Genomic DNA, 19,338 nt, shown 5'->3' with positions numbered 1-19,338 from the left:
ATCTTTCTGGATGGGATCCATTAGAAATCCTTAATCAGATTGAACCTCCCCTAAGTGGGGCAAAACCAAGATGGTGGAAACCATGTTTGGTTTAATTTCATAATTTTTATTTCTATAAACATAATCCCAGGAACAATTTCTGAAATTTTTCAAATTAAGTCCAAGTCTGGGCCCAAAACAACAGGTGAACAAAACTTATGCTAACATTGACTTGAAGTCACTCCCTCCTCTTAGAAACACACATAACGCGTACACAGACTCGGTTAACTAAAATACGATTTGGCTTTGAATAAAACTCAATTATTCGGAGATAGCGAGATAGAAATAGATCTTAAACATTGAACCATGTATATTATTAATTAATTAATTAATTACTACTGCACGGTCGTAAAGCTCAAAACTATACTTTGTAGCTCAATCAAATTCGTAAAACTTTGTATTTATTTAGCTCAAAACATTTTAATAGCTCTTTTTGTCAAAGTCTGTTGATGTGCTTTTGGAATGAAATGATTGTGAAATTGTGATTTGAACAACTTTTTACAGTATTTAAGTTATTTTTAAAATAGTTTAACTTTTCAAGTTTTTCACCGACGACGGGTTCTTTAGAAATTACCAAACAGGAGCGGCTGACTCCTCGAACACATTTCGGAACCTTGGTTTCGTCAAACTTGATAGGAATCGGTCCGAAGGAGGTAACGCGATGTCAGACGAGGGTAAAATCAATCTCTGATTGCTTCCTGGGTTTGATCCCATGCCAGTTATTGCGTCATCTACGGGGGGTAGGCCGGCTGGCGAAATTGAGGAGTTGGGTGCTCCGCCCAGCGAGGGAGGGTGGATGGAGGTGGCTGGGAGGAAGGGGGCTCCGGTCACCCCGGGTACTCCAAGCTGGTCAGGGTGAATTCTCAGTGGATCTATCACCGACTAAAACAAACTGAAATATTGCTTATGTTCTCTTTGAAATTTTGGAGTAATTTTGTGATAGCAACAGGGCTTCCAAATTGATGAGAAGGGAGAAATTGTAGTATATGATTAAGCAATTTTGTGGTGGAAATATCATAAGGTTCATTGGCTAAGCTACTTCTTTCTTTCTTTTTCTTTTTCTCGTCCATGTAAAATCATTGAAGTAATTTCTTAGTTTTATTTTGTGCTATCGTTCGAAATTACTTTTGAATATTTTCATTTGGACATAACTTCTCACTGTAAAACGAGAAACGTTACAGATAGTCGTCGTAAATTTTCAAAAGATGGCTAAGAAATTAGCTGATTTTGTGCAAAATGGGTGAAAAAATCTGTGAAAATGAACTCACGGAAGGTGTGGGAAGTGTAGCTGGCATGGGGAACTCACTAGCGTCCAAAGCACTCAGAGGTCCCCCTGTGGGTGGAGGGGGAGGGGCATTGGGGGGCTGACCAAGAGCGTGGACCCCTGGGAAGAAGTCGTATGAGAACTGGGGAGCCACAGGGAAGAAATCAGGATTGGTCAGATCTGAAAAAAATGAGAAATGGTCGGTCAGAACTAAAAGCGTTAGACCTTAAAAATGGTTTCAACCTTAAAAAATTCTCATTAAAACTTTTTCTAATTCAATGGCGCGTTCAATTAACAATTTCAAGTACAACAAATTATTTTAAAAAAGCACTCTTTTAATTCAAAAAAAATAATAAAATCTGGTCGAGAATGTTTTGTAATGATAAGCTATAGCCTTGATACTTGAATTGGCCACCTCAAACTAATGTAATCAATAAAGGTTACGAAATGTCAGTAAATTCTTTTAAACCCAAATGAAAAATTGTTGTCTATTATCTTGATGTTGAAGAATTCACAAACAGGTCCAAATTTGATATGAGAAAACAAACAAATCAAATCAAACTGAATATCCTTTATTATCGCATTCCCAATTTATTTACTTTTTTATTCGACAATTTTCTAGCTAGAAAAATAAATATAAAAATTTGGAAATGACTCTTCCGAAAAAGCTGAACGGAAAAATTCGTCGAGGTACCTTGATGTGCGAAGAAGGGTATAGCTCCATGAGGGAGGAAAGGGTCTCCTGGGTTGTGGGGTCCACCGGGTGCTCCTGGTCCCTCGAAGGGTCCTCTCAGTCTCCTCTGGAAGAAGGCAGCCCTTCTGGCACCCAGAGCAGACAATTGTTTCATACGTCTCTCTTTGCTTCGTCTGTTTTGGAACCACACCTGGAAAATAGAGGGAGTTAAAAAGTGACGAATGTAAAAAAATCATCATTTTTGATTATAAAAAACATACAGTTAGAAGTTTGAGAAAAATAAACACGCGAAATGAAAATGAAGAAATCTTTGATTTATTTCATAGATAGACGAGTTATAGGAAAGTTGGCTAAGCATCAAATATTTTTTATCATAGTTTTATTCGACAATATAACCAGAAGAAACAGTAAGACAAGGAAACACTACAAAAACCATCAAAAATAAAATTTCAATTAGGGTGTCTAAGCAGGCGCAGCTACTGTGAAAATGGACCAGTACTGGATTCGAACCAGCATCTGTTACTTGCAAGCCTGCTGTGCTACCCATTTACAACAACTGGTCTTAAGCTCTTGAACTTGGGCATCTATTATAACCTGTTCTCTCTTGTTTCTTCTCCCGTTCCTTCTTGTTCATCAAGGCTTCATTTCTCTAGCCAGGTATACGTTGGACAAGTAGAGTTTCTTGCCACGCTTATCTTATGAACAATTTACATTAGTTTGTTCTCTCTCAACCTTCTAACACTTTCTATTTTACATATAAAAAAGTGGAAAAATAATCTGATCGGGAAAGTTCGCCACTTGCCTTAACAGAAGCAAAATTTTTATCTTTTTTGGTAAAGTTCAAGCTAAATATTTCCAATTAATCAATTGAAAATCTTTCCATTTTCAATAGGAGCGCAGCTGTATAAACTATTGAAAACTAATAAAAAAAGATTATTTCAGAAAAAAGTTTGAAATTGCAAACCTTTTTATTACATTAGTGACGCACGGAAAATAGTATAAAAGCGGCAATCAGGGTTTATTAAATAATATTCTAGGAAAAATTTGCAGAGTACCTTTAATCTTTTAATCTAGTGCTAGAAAACAGGTAGTCATTACGTAACTCGGGCCTCAAAATGAGACAAAAAAGGGTAAAAGCAGGTCCAGTGACCATTTGGGACTCGTGAAATAATTTCACGATATCGCAATCGAATTGGCAAGTTACATGTAAATGTCTTTTTTGTCTGTTTGTTTTGTTGTTTATGGGTGTTTACGTCACCGAGAATCCCTTCTTTTTATGTGCGGACCACAATTTTTAAATTTTTGTTTTTTCTCTCTCTTTCGATACTTTGAGTGTTGTGTGTGTGCATTTGTGTCTCTCGATTTTTCCCTTTATGTGTCAGCAACTAATCCCCACTAAATCTCAGCTGACATTTTATTGGGCCCATTCTCTCTTTCTTTCCCCTCTTTTTCAATGCCCTACTCTTACTCTTGTTCGACTGCTCAGCCTCCCCCCCCCCCCCCCCCACACACACACACACACATACGTACATACGTACATACATACATACATAACAGCCCACTACACGAGTAACGGGTAATGGGTGATAAATGACATAAGTAAGAACAGCATCTGTGATACTTCGCACGTGAACAACAAAGTGAGCAATTACCAACCCCACCCCCGGAACCCTCATTGCTTCTCATTTGTATGTGGCACAGAATTTGTATTAACTTCTAAACAATGGAAATATTTTTCCAATCTTTTGTTCCCATTCGTAGATTTCCTAGAATACGATGCTTATAACTTGAAACTGTTCAAACTCAACTTACGTAGATTGAACTCTGTGAGAATTTTTACTGACTTTTGTCGCCTTATTTCTCAATGTGAATTACCCTGAGGTGGGGAGGGGGCTGTTTACCCGCGGGCTATACAGAATATATTGAAGAGCGGGTGATTTATGAAGAGTGGAATGATTACACGTAGCCCAGATTAGAGACATCCTCCCGAATTGCGACACTTGTTTCTGTGTCAACACCAATAACACATTTCTACGGGCGATTGAACACAAAGCAAGCAAAAATGTTACAAAGTGCTTCTAACGAATTCCACTGTATAGATCTTTTATGCATTATGTGAAATTGATTTTTGTCCGTAAAAATTCTTGATCTATTTCTGTTTTGGCCCCCTGTGTTTTAGGACCCCCCCCCCCCCCTCACAAATTATTCGTTGCTATAGAGCATGTTACTATGTAGGAAATAGCACGTGCGTTAATTTTCACACAAGTTAAGGCCACAGGAGGCTCGTCTTACATTTAATGAAGCATAGTGAGTCATGTTTGTTTCAAATGCTAGTCCAGTAATATTTTTCATTTACTGTTTCTGTCATTTTTCGCCTTTCTGGTTTTTGAGTAATTAGGTTTCATTTGGTGAAAATCATCTCTGATCAATTTCTCATAACCATTAGATAGTATTTTTAAACAGATACTTTCATTTCTTTTATAGAATGTTTTTCCGGATTGCTAAATTTTTTGAACAACACAAACAGAGAAATTTTGAAAATATTACTAAACTTACCAATTTTATCAGAATGAAAGAACCTAGCACTTGTTTAGTTGATAACAATCAATCTATTTTTCGATCAAATGTAATATTTATAAACGGTTGTTTTTCAGAGCAGTATTTAAGTATTCTAGTAAACCTGTTTCAAATTGGCACAAATTTAACTGTTAACTTTCATCACGTGATGAAAGAACCCTTTGAACACATTTTTCAATCGCTTTATTTCAGAACCACAGAATCGATATTTAACAATCATGATTCTAATTTTACAGCCTGCAATAAAATTCCACTGATTGAACAATTTTTCCAATTTTGACGCTTTTGGAAACATGTTTGTGATTTTTGTCAACAGGCCACCGCTCTTGTATCCGATTCTCTCTGTTTGTGTCTCGACGGCTGATTCCCAGGCGGAAGAGGGGGGAGGGGGTAAGGAAAACAAGAGATTGTTTTGGGAAAACAGGGGGCGATACTTTGGTGAGTTTTTGTTGTTCTGCCGGGAGTGAAAAGGTTTATTTTTGTTTGTTTCAAAATAACCCCAGACATATCCCAGCACTCCTCTTTCGGACTATTACGTAATAATTTTGCTACCAGCTTCATAAAACCGAACAGTTTTCACAAAAAATAGCCCTCAGTTCTGTTTATAGGGTTTGATCACATTTTTCTACGTTGAGTCTCAGGAAATCTTCAAAATTAAACCCAAGTTTATGAAGAAAAAAAAAGCTCGCATTTTTTCCCTCTAAAGAAGCATTAAATTGAATTGAAAAATATTAAATATGCAAATTAAAAGGTTTACTTATATCTATTTAATTAATCTATGAGTATAAGTAAAAAACTTATAAATTTTTCGGTTAATTTTGATCATTAATGAGTTTTGTGTATGTGGGTCTGTCTGTTCAGAATGTGTTCAGTATTTCAGGCCGAATTCCTACTTTCGCCCAATTTTACCCCCACTCTTTCTGGTCGGGGGCTTTTGTTGTTGTGGAAATCAGTGATGTTGAAGTAATGTTGCCCCACTTGTAAAAACAAAGAGTATGTATTATATAGTACTATTCTGTACAGTTAACTCTTGCATAGTCAGAGATGTCTGAGGTTGTCTGGGGAATTGTCCTCGAGTAAACAAGAATTAAACAACTGGACCACAACTAACACCCTCTCTCCTTAGTCCCCCCACTTAGAGAGAAACGCTTCCTTCCTTTCCTACTGTCCTGCTTAATGAAGGGGACGAACAATGAGGTGATCGCGACTATTTTAAAGGAGATTTTGAGTTAAGCAAGTTTGTTTATAACGCGTTTGAGTTTATAATGAGTTATTTTGGTTTAAAATATAAACTGTTAAATAATTTTTTTGTAACTTAACAGGTTTAAGTGTTAAAATTAAATCGAAGACAATGATTTAAAATTTGTCACACAATTCAGTTCATGATTTAGTCATTTGATGGTTTGATGGAAAATAATTCGATTGCATTGAGTTTTAAAAAGTTAATAAATATATTTACACGAAATTGATAGTGAATATAGTATATATAAAAGTGGTTGATATTAGACTGATATTGATATTCTAATTTTAGTGTTAAAATCATAGGGAATACGGTCCCAAATCAAACCTGTCTCTGATTAGAACATAATCGAATGCACACCTGTGCTCAAATTATATTGGTTGGAAAAACGTTAGAGCGCACGAAAGTCTGGAAAGTGTTCTGATTGGAGCGCGCATTTAACAGATAACAGGTAGTCACAGTCTGGACCTGAACCTCGGATTTGTTCCAGAATTTACAAAAAAAAATGGAAATTATCCGATGTTATTTTTGAGGTATTATAATTCTTGAAATTATTTCTAATAAAATTTTTAAACAAATATAGTGCAAAATCAATAAGAGTGAGAAAATTTTAACTACTCTCGTTGCTGTCATTTGTTTTGAGAGCGTCTAGAATAACATCCAGAATTATTTGGTTCATTTTGCAACTTTGTCGTTTGTTGAGTAAATATTTTCGCAGACAAAGATTAACTGCTCGGACTTGTCAAGTGGAAAATTTTGTCATTAATGTATAATCTTTCACAATATTTGGAGTTCATTACACTGGTTACACACAAATTTTGAGACAAGACAAATTTAATGACTTTTTGCGTTCAATTCATGTCTCATAAGAGGGTTCAAAGTTAGGACAAGTAAGCAAACTATTATGGTATCTGAAATTTGAACCAGAAAAGTATGTAAATTTTTGACTAACAAAGTGCTTCTATTATCACAAATGATCTCTTGAAAAGTTAAATAAAAAAGTTCCACCGGTAAGAAAAACATTCTAAAATCAGGCACTAATCATTCTAATGTGTGAAAAAGAAGAAAAGAAATTGTAACAAAGAAATCAAAATTTTCAAATTTTTCTTTTCCTCGGTTTCACCAATTTCAACATATTAATTTATCACTGTAAAATTATCATTGGCTGTAATGGCTTGTTACTTACTAATGTAGTTAAAGATAGTTAAAATAGATCTAAACTGATAGTGACGAAACAGTCACTTCATGAACGACCCCAAATTTCCTCACATACTATGAGACAATAAAGCAAAAAAATAAAAACAACTATGAAGGCAGATAACATTTTCACGATGAAAAAAAAACAAAAAACGATTTTTTTTCAGACAAAGTTCAACTTACTTGTATGACGCGCATGTTCAGCCCCGTCTCCTGAGCCAACTGTTCGCGTATATGTCTGGTAGGTTTTGGTGTGGCTGCGAATGCGCTTTTCAAAGTCTCTAACTGCTTTGCTTTAATCGTTGTTCTTGGTCCTCGCCTCTTAGAGCCCACTTGACTCTTCGCCTTGGGACCTGCACCACCCATGACTTCAGTTTCTTCCTTATTTGGACTGTTACAATTTTTGAAGTCGGCTTCGTCGTAATCCGACTTATTGTCGTCACTTAGTTCACCAGTATCGTCTTGTTCGTCGAAAAGTTTTTCATCGTCATCGCTGTTGAAACCGCAATTATCGCTCCCGTATTCGTCTAAGTTACCGTTCTGCTCAATAGACGGATTATTTCTCTCTATCATTTCACAACTCGCTTCATGATCTGTTTCTTCTCTTTTGAAAAGTTCGTTCGTTGGTTTGACTCTCGCCATTTTGTCGTCGTGGTTGGTACAAAACTCGTGCTGGTTAACGGGGTTAATATTATTACTGCTAATCGATTGGTTAGTACTAGTTAAACTATTACTGGAATTAGAGGTGATATTTTGCAAAGTGTTTGTTGTCTTTTCGTTGATGATGTTTTGACAAAATGGGAGTGAATTCTGCTCGAATATATTAGAAGGGCTATTCCCAAATTCGGGTCGGGATATTTCCATGGAGTTGGATTCGATTTTGACCTTTTGTGGAGGAGAGTCGAGGGAATTCTGTCTTTGAAAAGAGTTGACTGGATGGAACTCTGAATTGGTGACTGGGTCCGTGACATCAATGTTAGAACATCCTATGAAACAAAACAAAGGTTAGATTTAGTTTAAAGAAATAGTTTGTTAACATGCAAATTTAATAACAATTAAATGGACTTGATAAGATGTAAACTGTTTTTGGAATCTTGGAAAATTTCTTTATAAAACCCTCTCAATACGTTTTCACAATTTATTTGTAATCATTGATCTATAAATATGTGAACAATTATATCTGTATTTACAAAACTAAGTACTTTTTGTCACAAAATTACCAAATTACATAATCTTTTGATAAGAAAATTTTCTTTTAACAAGGAACAAATTTTAGCTCGTTATCTACGAGCTGTAATGTTTCCTACAACATTATGATCGAAACGGAGCTTAGAGTATTAGTCGAAAGATCTATTAGCGAACAGATTTTTTGCAGACATTGGGCAAAATTTAAAAAACTTAGACTTTGAACGATACAGAAAGAGCGGGATGGAGTGATGGCGCAACTGTTTGTCTGTTGTTATTTGTTGTTATTTGTTTGTAAATTGGGCAATAAAACATGGACAATAACAGGGAGACACTTGATAGTGGGAAAGCAGTCCCAAAACACCCCTCAACACCATATGCCCCCTCTCTCTCTCTCATTCTCAATGTGTATTCCAATTGTCCAATAAATTCCATCACTGGCAACAAATGTGTTCATGTGTTTGTTTGTGTACTTTTGTGCCAGAGATAGCTGAATAGACGGGGTATGGATCAATTGTGGGAATAGATATGTGATTGGGGTGAATGCCGGCTAACTGCTCAACGACATCTGATATATCTTCACTCTCTTCTTTCAAAATCCAACAATTGCATCACTTCATCGAATACTCAAACGACCGAAAATATTTATTCTCAACATGACACACATATGTTTCGAGTGAGCACATAAACATCCAAGAATGAAAAATCATAAATCAAAAAGCTGATTATAATCAAATCTAGACAAAGCCTAGATTAAATTAAAACAAATTGAACACCTTGTATACAAAAAATGAAATTTTTTTAATATATTAGAATTCAAAAAATCCATGGAATTTTGAATAAAATGATTCAACGGCAACTTAAATTTCATGAAATTTGCTATTCACTTTTTCTGCTGAGAGTCTTTCATTTTTTCCACAACTTTGGCGAAAAAAAAAAATTCGGTTAATTTTTCCTTTTGAAGAGATTCTTCTAAAGTGACAGCAATTCAGACACAATTGGTCCTTCTCCTTTTTTCTTTCTCTCTCAAAGGCTTTTCACACAAACTCTTTTTTGTTCAACTCTCTCTGTCTTCTATCTAATGTGAGTTAAGAATAAGTCATGAATTGTTAGTACACATAGGGAGAAGAAAGCATACAAAATAAATGTTTGTTGTACTATTTCTCTATTTTTGTTTTTACAACAACTATATTCTTTCTTTTTCCCTGTCCTAAGTTATATTGGCTCCCCTTTGGGAAAACTAAAGCTCCATCCATAAAACTATAAAATTTCAACACCCCCACTTTTTTTGCCCTGGTTAGGGCTAAGATTCTGTTTCACTTTGGAGTGAATTGATGTGAGCTAGGTAGCAGAGAATATTTAGAGTACTAAGTAACCAACGTCTATCTCGTAAAATTTTCAACATTTTGTCTTGTTAAAAAGTGAGTGATTCTTTTCTTGACGCATCAAGGTATCGTTTGTGAATTTGTAACCTTTAATTTGTTTCCAAACAAAAAAAAATTCACAAATAGAACAAAAAATAAAATGGGACAAAAGATTTTATAGCAAATTTGTGCATATAATTTATCAATTTGGAAAACACAAAAAAGTTTCTAAGACAATAGCTGTCAAAAAAAATTTTTTTGTTAGAACTTTTGAGTTTGTTAAAAACCAGAAAAAATTCATTGAATCTGCAATAATTTTAAATTCAAAAACATCAAAACAATTTCCAAACTTTTTTTTAATTGCCACAGCATTTGCATGTATAAAAAGATAGGAGTAATATAAAAATTGGGATTATATTTTAGCTGACATTTGGGCATTCGACTTTTATATGAGGCCATTGAGAATATGGGGAAATTGTTTGTTTGTTTATTTGTTTGTTATCATATGCAGAAATGCAATTGCAACATATGTGAGAGGGGTAATTGTGGGCATTACTAGTAGTAGTAGTAGTATTTGCAGATGAGGTGTAGTTGTAGTAAATTGGGCAATTGTGCATTGTAAGTGGTCCTCCGGGGCCAATTGGGTTGAGGAACAGCCCCGCTAAAATTCCCAATGACTACAGATGTATCTATCCCCCCCCCCCACCCCTCCCCTCACTTCTGGCTACATACATGCATGACTACCTGATGAATAAATGCCGTAGGTAATGTACAACATGATGCTCCAACAAACAAACAAACAAACAAAAACAACAACATGAACAACAACATAATCCAATGACAGCCCAAAAAAGAGAAGTACAAGAACGAAATGAACAATCGTAGACTGAATCCGAGATTAAAAAGCATTAAATGCAACATCCAAAAAGCAGAGAAAAAGCGCAAAGTATCTTCAAAAAGTTTTAAAAAATATAACGAAAAGCTCAATAAAAAGATGGACTCAAAATTGTTCTCTGTAGGACTCGAACTTTATTCTCAGGTAAACAAAATTGTTTACCTGAGAATAAAGGTAAACAATTTTGAGCTGATCTTACTTGAGGACCATACAAGACTATAGTGACCAATATGAACAGAACATGATCACAGTTCAGATTTGAAATTGTCATCGTCAAAAATGTAACCACTATTTTCAAAGCATGACTTTTGGGATGAGAAATTGTTGAAGGAAGGGGAAGTAATAGAGAGAAATGGAGAAAATGATAGACAGGCAGGGACTCTCTTCAGTAGAGAGGGAGAGGTGAGCATCAGCTGTTTGTTCACATGGGGAAGAGGGGGATGAGTGAGAGGTAGGGAAAATTTGGCAATTGGGGGAGGGAGGGAGGGAGGGCACAGGTTGTAAGAAGGGATTAGCAACAGGTTAAGACGAGCAATTAACTCATTTGAATTTTATAACATCTATCACTCAAATACACAAATAACACATTATCAAATCTCAGCTAGTTAAAGTTGACATTGTTTCAATTTATTAATCGCTTTTCAGAACATCAAAAACCGTTTTTTTCGCAAACGAAATGCAGAAAAATTCGCGTTTAGACCAGTAATAGTGGTAAAAGTGTGTTGATCATAACAGTATCAAATATTCAATTTTGTACTCGATAAATTTTTGATCCCATCAGATGATTACCTTTAATGAAAAGAGGGCAAACATTTTGAACCAATCAGTGGAGATTTTAATTTGTACTATTTTATCAAGTGGACTTTGAGAAATAGGTTGTAGAATAGAATTGAGTAGCTACTTAAGCAGAAATTAAAAAGCACTTCATTCAAATGGTAAGAAATTGATAATCGTTGTCCAAAATAGCACATTGCTAAGTTAGTATTTCTCGCTCCTTTTCAAAAAAAAATCAATTGAATAAGGAATCGAATGCTCTTATAATGAACTTGACTCTAATACAATCAAGATGCTTCGGTTTCAAAATTCAGATTTCAACTCAAAATTTCACGGCTTAAATTCAACACTACACACCTCTTTTTTCACGCATTTTGGGAACGCAAACTTTGCCTGGTTTTTTTTTCATTGAGTGAATATCTTAAGCATTATGGAAATCTTGCCCCTATACCCCCAGTGGTTATAGGCCCAAATAACGCAAATATATCAAAACGGGGGCTTTAATGGGAGAATCCCTAAAAAGCTAAGATGGAGGACATTTCAGAGTTATATTTATGTTAGCTAGAGTTTGCCTAAGTCATGATTGTTTAGTTCTGATATGCCTTTTGCAATTTGTACCCCTCTCCATTTTATTGCCCTATACCTCTTTTCTCCTTTGCCCTAATCCTATTAGCTTAAAAAGTGATCTGTAATGTCTGTCACGGGTATTTTCTCTGTCACATTTATCCGATCATTGCTGAAATGTATGTATGCACAGAGCGAATTACGTTGAAAATGTTTAATGGGATAAAATGTTGCCATTTAATGACCATTATACTTGAAGGTGATACTGTACGCAGGCAACTTTTTTCATCAGTATATATATATATATATATATATATATATATATATATATATATATATCGTGTATTTTTGCGAAGTACATTTAAACAAAGAATGAACTGAAAAGTGTTTCACCCAAAATTTTTAAATTTTCATTGCCGTGGAAAATCACAGTTTTTTATGGCATTGTGCATTTTAAAAGTATGCATTTTCTACAAAATAAAAACGAGTCTGAATAGAGATAGAAGAGCTGAACTTTGTAACTGCTGAGAAAAAAAAAACAAAATGAAAAAGCAATAGAATTTGAAACAAAATTTTGACAGATAAAACGGAAAGCTCCAAACAGCAAAAACTCAGATAATATAATTTCTACCACTTCAAGCAGAAAAAACCGCCTTCCGACCCCGTCACGGATAGATAATGATCATCTATAATAAACACTTAAATGAACAAATCATTATAATGGTATAAACCATAGTGATGAGCGAATTCAACTCTTGCAAGAATCTTGCAAGATGATTGAAAACTTGCAAAATTCTTGCAAGAGCATTGCAAAATATCCGTCAAGACAAAAATAAATGAATGCACTAATATTCTAGAAAATAAAATTTTAGGCAAATTATTGTTTATTAAACAAGTTACAAAATTGAAATTAGTGGAAAAATTTTAAGCCCGGATTCAACATCTTGGAAGTTTTTTTCTGGATTTTTTTGAGTATTTGTGGTAGCTAAAACTATCTGAAAGCTAAATGAATAGACTTTTTCAAGAATTTCAATCATCAGAACTGATTCTAATTGACTTTTTTCCTTAACGCCTTTTGAATGTGAAGTCTTGGAAGAATCTTGCTAAATTTCGAATTCAAATACACTTTTCCGACAAACGACTAGAAACTTCTCGAGTCATCCAAACCCTTCTCTTTTAACTTCAATTTACTTAATAAAGGACGAAAACATTTACTTTCAACCTTTTTCTCTTATTTACTCAAACGAAATCTTTATTAATTATTCGCAATTTACCACACCAAACCAAATGTACCATGCGACCTGCCTTCAAGCTTACCTGCTACAAAAAATCACGATTGGCAGCAGCAACGAGTTTTTAGATGGCCTTTTTCTTAAGTTGATTTTGATGCAAATTCGGTAATAAACTTTATAAATAAACTGTTATAACAGTTCCACCTCTTAAAATATGGTTTTCTCGTGGAAAAGGAGACAGTTTCAATTCTAAAAATTTGTGTTACAAACCAGATGTGGATGTTGAATTCGTCTCTCCTCCATTGTCACCTTTCCCATCCACACTGTTCCCAGGGGTGTGAGGGTGCAGGTGGAGGTGTGTGTGACTGTTGGGTGTAGTGTGGTGTTCCGCAAGGTTGACTGGTGCAGCTATCACGTGACCTCCACTCGTAGCTGTAGTGTTTGGTGCTACCACATTCGTTAGGAAATCTTGTCTGCAACAGAAAAAGAACACTTTCATTTTTCCCACTCCAAAATTTGATTTCCTTTACGTGAAAGGAGCAGAGTATTCCTCTTATTATAACTTTGTGATTATAAATCAATCTATTAACTTTCTCAACTTTCTACAACTTTTCTTTATATAAATTAATATCAGTTTTTTTTCTACCGCCGCAACAAAACTTATGTAAAATTTACTTAATTTAAATAAATAGCCCGAAACTTCATTTATTGTTAAACCTTAAACTTCAACCTTAAAAATCATTTCTCCCAAATAATGCGAAGTTTACTTCAGTTAAGTTAAGTGATATTTTTGAAAGATCCTGAAAATACATTTCTAGTCCCCAAAAACAGCTGTTAGAGTAGTGACTGACCTGCAAATGAGTTTGTTGTCGGGAGTGACGTATAATTCGTCTCCAGTGGCGAGTTGTTTGTGACAGAGAGAACAGACAAAACAACTCAAGTGGAAGTAGTGTTTCCTCACTTTCCTCAACAACTCCTTCGGCATTATAGCCTCACTGCACCCGAAACACTTTGTGCTGAAACGACTGAAACAAAACTCACACTTCACATCCATAACATCCTTAGGAAAGAAAAGGTGTTGATTATTCAAACTGCACAACTACAATTTATCAGCTAAAAAGGATGTTTTTGTTTGCTTTATAAAATGATGAAATGTATACTTTCTGAAAAAATATTTTGCTACATCTAATATTAAAAACTAGAGTAGCAAAAAACTATCAGCTAGTATTAAAACACAGCATGAACAACAAGAGCGTGGAATGGAATAAATATATGGGGCTATAGGTCACTTTTCTTTAATATACAATACTGTTTTCAATTTTGATTTCAGCCGAATAGATTTTATTTCAGTTCATTTGTCAAAAACAAAACCTGACATCCATTAATATCTTTTGAATTGATTTTTAACACTATGACTGATAGAGATACACGTGAATAAATATGAAATTTCTGAGAACTATAGTTTTAAGTCAACAAAGCCTAACTTTCAGTCACTAAAAACACCTCAGTAAACAAAAAATCATAGCACCTCAAAAATAACCCATCTGAACTATAGGAATAAAACAAAAGCCAACTCTTAACTCAAAAAATAGTTCAAAACTAAAAGTTAAAAGTAAAAGTGAAATTTATAAATGCACATGCATTATCACCGAAATATCTAAAAAAAAATTGCTACATAAAAAGTCTTTTAATTGTCAATGGAAAACAATTGAAAATTTCTTCAGTCAATCAAAAGAAATTATAATGATAATTTTGTCTTTCCATAGGGCCATTGTCAAAATTTTGGACTTAAGCTTTTCTACAGATCAAGCGTATAAAATGTAGCTCGCATCATAACGTGGCAAATGCCCGAAAATCGGGTATACTTACTAGATTGTGTCGGGATTTTTGATGACCCATTCCTTAAGATTAGAGTTGTTGTGTTTGTGGAAACAAGTGACTTTTGGGTTGTTTGGTTCAAATTAGCTTATAATTGAATCTTTCCCACGGATACATTATTGAACTACGGAAATGAACGAAATTCCAATTGTTGATTAATTTCAAAAACGTCCCACTCGATACTATTTGTTGATTAAGAAGAGATTAAGTAGTTTTTAAATTACCCATTGCATTGTTCACAAAACCAATTAACTATTTGAATTTGGTCTGAACAAATTACTAAAAGAATTGCTTTTTCGTACATTGCCTAGTCAACATCTTGTCTACATGGTCAAGTTCTCCGAAAAAATTTTGCGTGTTACTTTTGCATTATCAAACAGAAGAGGGCATACTCTTTAAAAAAAGGGGGCTTTAACTTTCCTGTTTGCTTCAATAAAAAAATGAAAGATTTTCCTGATGGCAGATTGTATAAAATTTGTCCTATACACAATCAATCAATTGCTTTTTTGTGCATCAGTAAAATTTTTAAATTGATTGAAGAAACCAAGAAAATGTCTTGTCAGCGGATCTGCTCAGGTATAACTAATGTAAAAATGTAAACCAGTACTAAACCTGAACCACTTCTCGAACTCGGGTATCACGTATACGTATAAAGGTTTGTCTTTTTTTATTCCTGTGGAAAATTGTTCTATTTAGCCACATTAAATTGATCAAAAACAGATTTCTGCCCAGTTATTTCCAGCATTCATAAAGTACCTAGAAATTTACCTCAGCTTTATCACGAAGAAACATTACCAGTTCTCTTTTGATCAGTCGAAAGTTGACGATACAATAACATCAATTTTGAAGCATAAGATTGAAAATGAGAGTTCTTTTTGCATTTTTCTGTTTAAAAATCTCTCCATTAAAACGCCTTTGGTATGTAAATAAAAGTTTTGCAACCAAAGTATTTTTTAGATAATTTCAATAAAAATTCAAAAGTTTATTTTTCTTAAATGCCGCAAAGCAAAAACTTTTTAGGAAAAGCAAACTAAAACAATCATATCAATAGACGCTATTTAAAATTAAAGCTTTTAAAATATTCATAACATCTGATTCAGAAAAATAAGTATACTTTTTTAAAAACTGCCCTGTTTTTCGCTAGTTCTCGTTACATTGAAAGAATCGTGTTAATTTAACGGAAAAAAATGACAATTTGTCTAGATTATTTTGCTGAAAAGTTACCGAAAGAAGTCTTCTTTGCAGTAGAGCCTTCCATCTCTAGAGTAACATTTCTCAGTAAGTGGAGCACTGCAGTCGAAACATCTCACACACGAAGAGTGCCACGCTTTGTCTAACACATTCATCAGGTACTTGTCAATTATTGCCTCCCCACACCCCCCACACAGCTGAACATTCTGGGCAAAGTGGAATGGGTCCACCAGGAGACTGGCGGAAGGGGGCAGTCCAGGCACACCCAAAGTGGCAACCGGAGTGTTGATTCCTGCGGGGGTTGAGGGTGTGGTTGTTTCGTCATTCACTGGGTTGCACTATAAAAGAAAACACAACAATTATGGCACGTGTTTCTCAAACGGGACTGGAAACAGTTTCGAATTATGGAAAAAAGACGCTTTAGTATTGGATGTTATAGCCCGGGGATTTTTTTTCAAAATCAATGTAAAAATTTTAATAATTTTCGAATGTTCTAATATTTTTTTCTAACCCAAATTTATTTCATAAGCGCTTAAATGCGAAAAAGTATTGAAATAATACAAGAAACCCGCTGAAAATTAATGTGTGGGCTCCTGTTCCTCTGTTCCTACCGACTAACTAAAAACTAGTTAACTTTTCAGACAAAACAGATGAAATCTATTCAAAAAAAATTTTCTTGCCGTTTTCTGTCTGAACAGGGATTTTTTTCTCGCCTTCAAAACATTTTCGGTTAGCTGAGAATGAAAACAGTACACAAATTTATGATATTAAGAATATTCATAATAAATTCTTTCGATTCTAAATTGAAATTATTCAGAGTTATAGAAGTATGAAATGGTTTGTGATTCTTCGAAAGGTAATCTTAAGTTTTGAGTTCAAGATAGGAATTAAAACTTTGTGAAAAGCATTTGAAAGAATTTGAATTCAACATTAGGATCCAGTGATTCTACGAAATAAAATGGATCATTTGGTCCATTTTCCTCTTAGTTTCCACACACTATTTCCTCCACACAACTAATTCCTCTTAGTATGTTCCTTTATCAATGTAGGAAATGGCCACAAAGGAACGATTATATTAATTGGTAATTAGAAAATGTCTTTCTCCTTTCTCAGAAAATTCTATTAGCGCAACATTAATTAAAGTTATCGAAATATGACCTTCTTTCAGAAAATGGTTCCACTGATTTCATTCAAAGTATCAATGAAATTATCTGATTTAAATGACAAAAAAAAACAAAAAAAATGCTCGAACTTTTGAAATTGAAGTTTTCGATCACTATGAATTATAAACTAATGAATAAACGAAGAACTTGACCCTACCTGGAGGGGCAAAAGAGGGTTGAAAACCCCGCCATTGACAGCTGGGTTCTGTTCGTGAATTGGTGCTGAGCCAGGGTTCGAAATAGGCGATGAGTTCTCATGTTGAATGTCATCGAAGAACCTTTGCGCGGGTACCGATCGACTCAAAAACTCAGGCGGGCTCTCAAACGATCGCGACTCTTCACCACTGTTAAGTATCATTCTAATATTTGTTTAATTTCTTGACAAAAATTTAACTTATTTTTTGGGTAAACAACAAAATGCAGCGGGGGATACTTGAAATATTGTTGAAGTGTTAAGATAAACAGCAAGAATGAAAAACAACTTTTACAAGAGTAGTAAATTTGTTCAAATGTTGAAGAATGAACTTGAATATTATCAGTAGCGTGAAAAATTTCAAAATAATTATCCAATAGTACTTCTTTCCCAATCGATAATGCTGCTGGAATTGGCTGCAAATAGAAGCCGGATAAAAACTTTTCCTCTTTTTTAAGTGTTCTTCTTTACTTAGACAGGGAAGCGCTTTTATTTGCACGTTTTACTGCTGCGTGAAATGCTGGCCTCTGATTGGTCGACGCATACGAAGGCCTGTTAAGCATTCTGCAATCTGATTGGAGGGCTCAGATTACTTTGAAAAGTGTTTAGAAAGGATTTAATATACCCAATAAAACGGTTTAACGAGAGAGGCTTTAAAACCACCCGTCGATAGAAAGTTTCTTTGTAATCGATCAAGTGAAAATTTTTTAATTAACAAAAGAAGGTGATAAGATATAAGAAATATGCCGGCGGTGGTTAAACTATCACTATATGATAATAGTAATAATAATAATAATAACCAGTTTATCAATCCAAAAAATAACATCGATATTAGTTTAAAAACAACAAATAGCAAACCTTGTGAACAAAGTAGATAAATCAAGTCGTTCAACCAATAGCTTATGCAGATTTATAACTTTTTATAACTTGAAAATGAACAATTTTATGAAAAATGTTACAATAAATCTGCTTCTGGTGTGTTTAAAAAGGACGAGTTGATATAAAAAGTTAGCTGAAGAGAGAGAGAGAAGTTTGATATTATCCTGCCCCTTGGTTTTATTACGCGTATATTTGCCTTTAGGCGAGGCGAACAGAACAGTCGTGGTCAGTAGTCAAATGGCTCCTAAATCTGTTCACTGTTCATGGCTAATTTAGTATACAAACTTGTACTAAGAGCTCTCACCTTTCGGGCCTAGTAGATTAAAGCGAAAGATACAAAAGCGAAAAAATAATGTATACAAACAATGAGCCATTATTTTGTACATTAATACACATTATTATTTATTAGTATAAATATTACTAGCTTACTACTCAGTTATCATAACTTATATTAATCTGTACCAACTTGTAATTATTAGTTGCCAAACCGATAATCTCAAGATCTCTTTTCACTTTTCAAGAGTTCCCAAAAGCACTTCTTAGCATTTAGATGGGCGGGCTTTGCTAGTATTGAGAAGGTCACTTGAAATATCTCGAAATGTTGACTTGAAAATACTCCAAATATGAAGGCATTCTTGTATGTGACGTGAATCTATATAATTATGAGGTCGAGAATTTTGAAGAGAGCGAGAGAGCTGAAACGATTCAAACTCTTTAGCCAGTTGTGCCTCTTGGCTACTTGTGATACTTAATTGTGTTTTATGCCTTTACTTCAACCGTCTCGCACAAAAAGACCACATTTGTCACTTTTATCCAAAACTACACTATCAATCTATAGCTTACATCACACGCAGCCACCCTAAAAATTATTGTTTGTTTTTTGATACAAATGTTGACATTTTTCATAACCGCAACATCTTTCCCATCATATTTCGCTGGAGCGGCAAGTTTTGTAAAATAAATTAATTGATTCTACTAATGGCATTTTTTGTTCAGAAATGAACAATCT

General features: G+C 34.4%; 1 protein-coding gene across 1 annotated transcript; it reads right to left on the bottom strand.

Annotated features, from left to right (window-relative positions):
* Positions 1-278: 278 nt before the first annotated feature.
* On the bottom strand, positions 279-18,206 carry LOC142343240 (uncharacterized). Its single transcript, XM_075395017.1, has 8 exons — positions 17,415-18,206; positions 16,128-16,432; positions 13,877-14,050; positions 13,296-13,498; positions 7,195-7,997; positions 1,998-2,187; positions 1,308-1,483; positions 279-921 (listed from the first exon to the last, which is right to left on the bottom strand). The coding sequence occupies exons 1-8, from the start codon at positions 17,613-17,615 to the stop codon at positions 610-612; spliced, it is 2,364 nt and encodes a 787-aa protein (XP_075251132.1). The 5' UTR covers positions 17,616-18,206; the 3' UTR covers positions 279-609.
* Positions 18,207-19,338: the final 1,132 nt, after the last annotated feature.

The sequence above is a fragment of the Convolutriloba macropyga genome, chromosome 7, assembly GCF_964194025.1.
Source record: "Convolutriloba macropyga chromosome 7, txConMacr16.3, whole genome shotgun sequence".
Taxonomy (NCBI): domain Eukaryota; kingdom Metazoa; phylum Xenacoelomorpha; order Acoela; family Convolutidae; genus Convolutriloba; species Convolutriloba macropyga.
The sequence above is the reverse complement of the archived record's forward strand: the minus strand, read 5'-3'. Positions and strand labels throughout refer to the sequence as shown.

Coding starts and splice junctions, on each gene's coding strand:
- LOC142343240 (XM_075395017.1), bottom strand. CDS start 17,615: ATGATACTTAACAGTGGTGAAGAGTCGCGATCGTTTGAGAGCCCGCCT. Junction 16,433..17,414: donor ACCCTCTTTTGCCCCTCCAG/GTAGGGTCAAGT, acceptor TTTCTTTTATAG/TGCAACCCAGTGAATGACGA. Junction 922..1,307: donor CTACACTTCCCACACCTTCC/GTGAGTTCATTT, acceptor AGTTTGTTTTAG/TCGGTGATAGATCCACTGAG.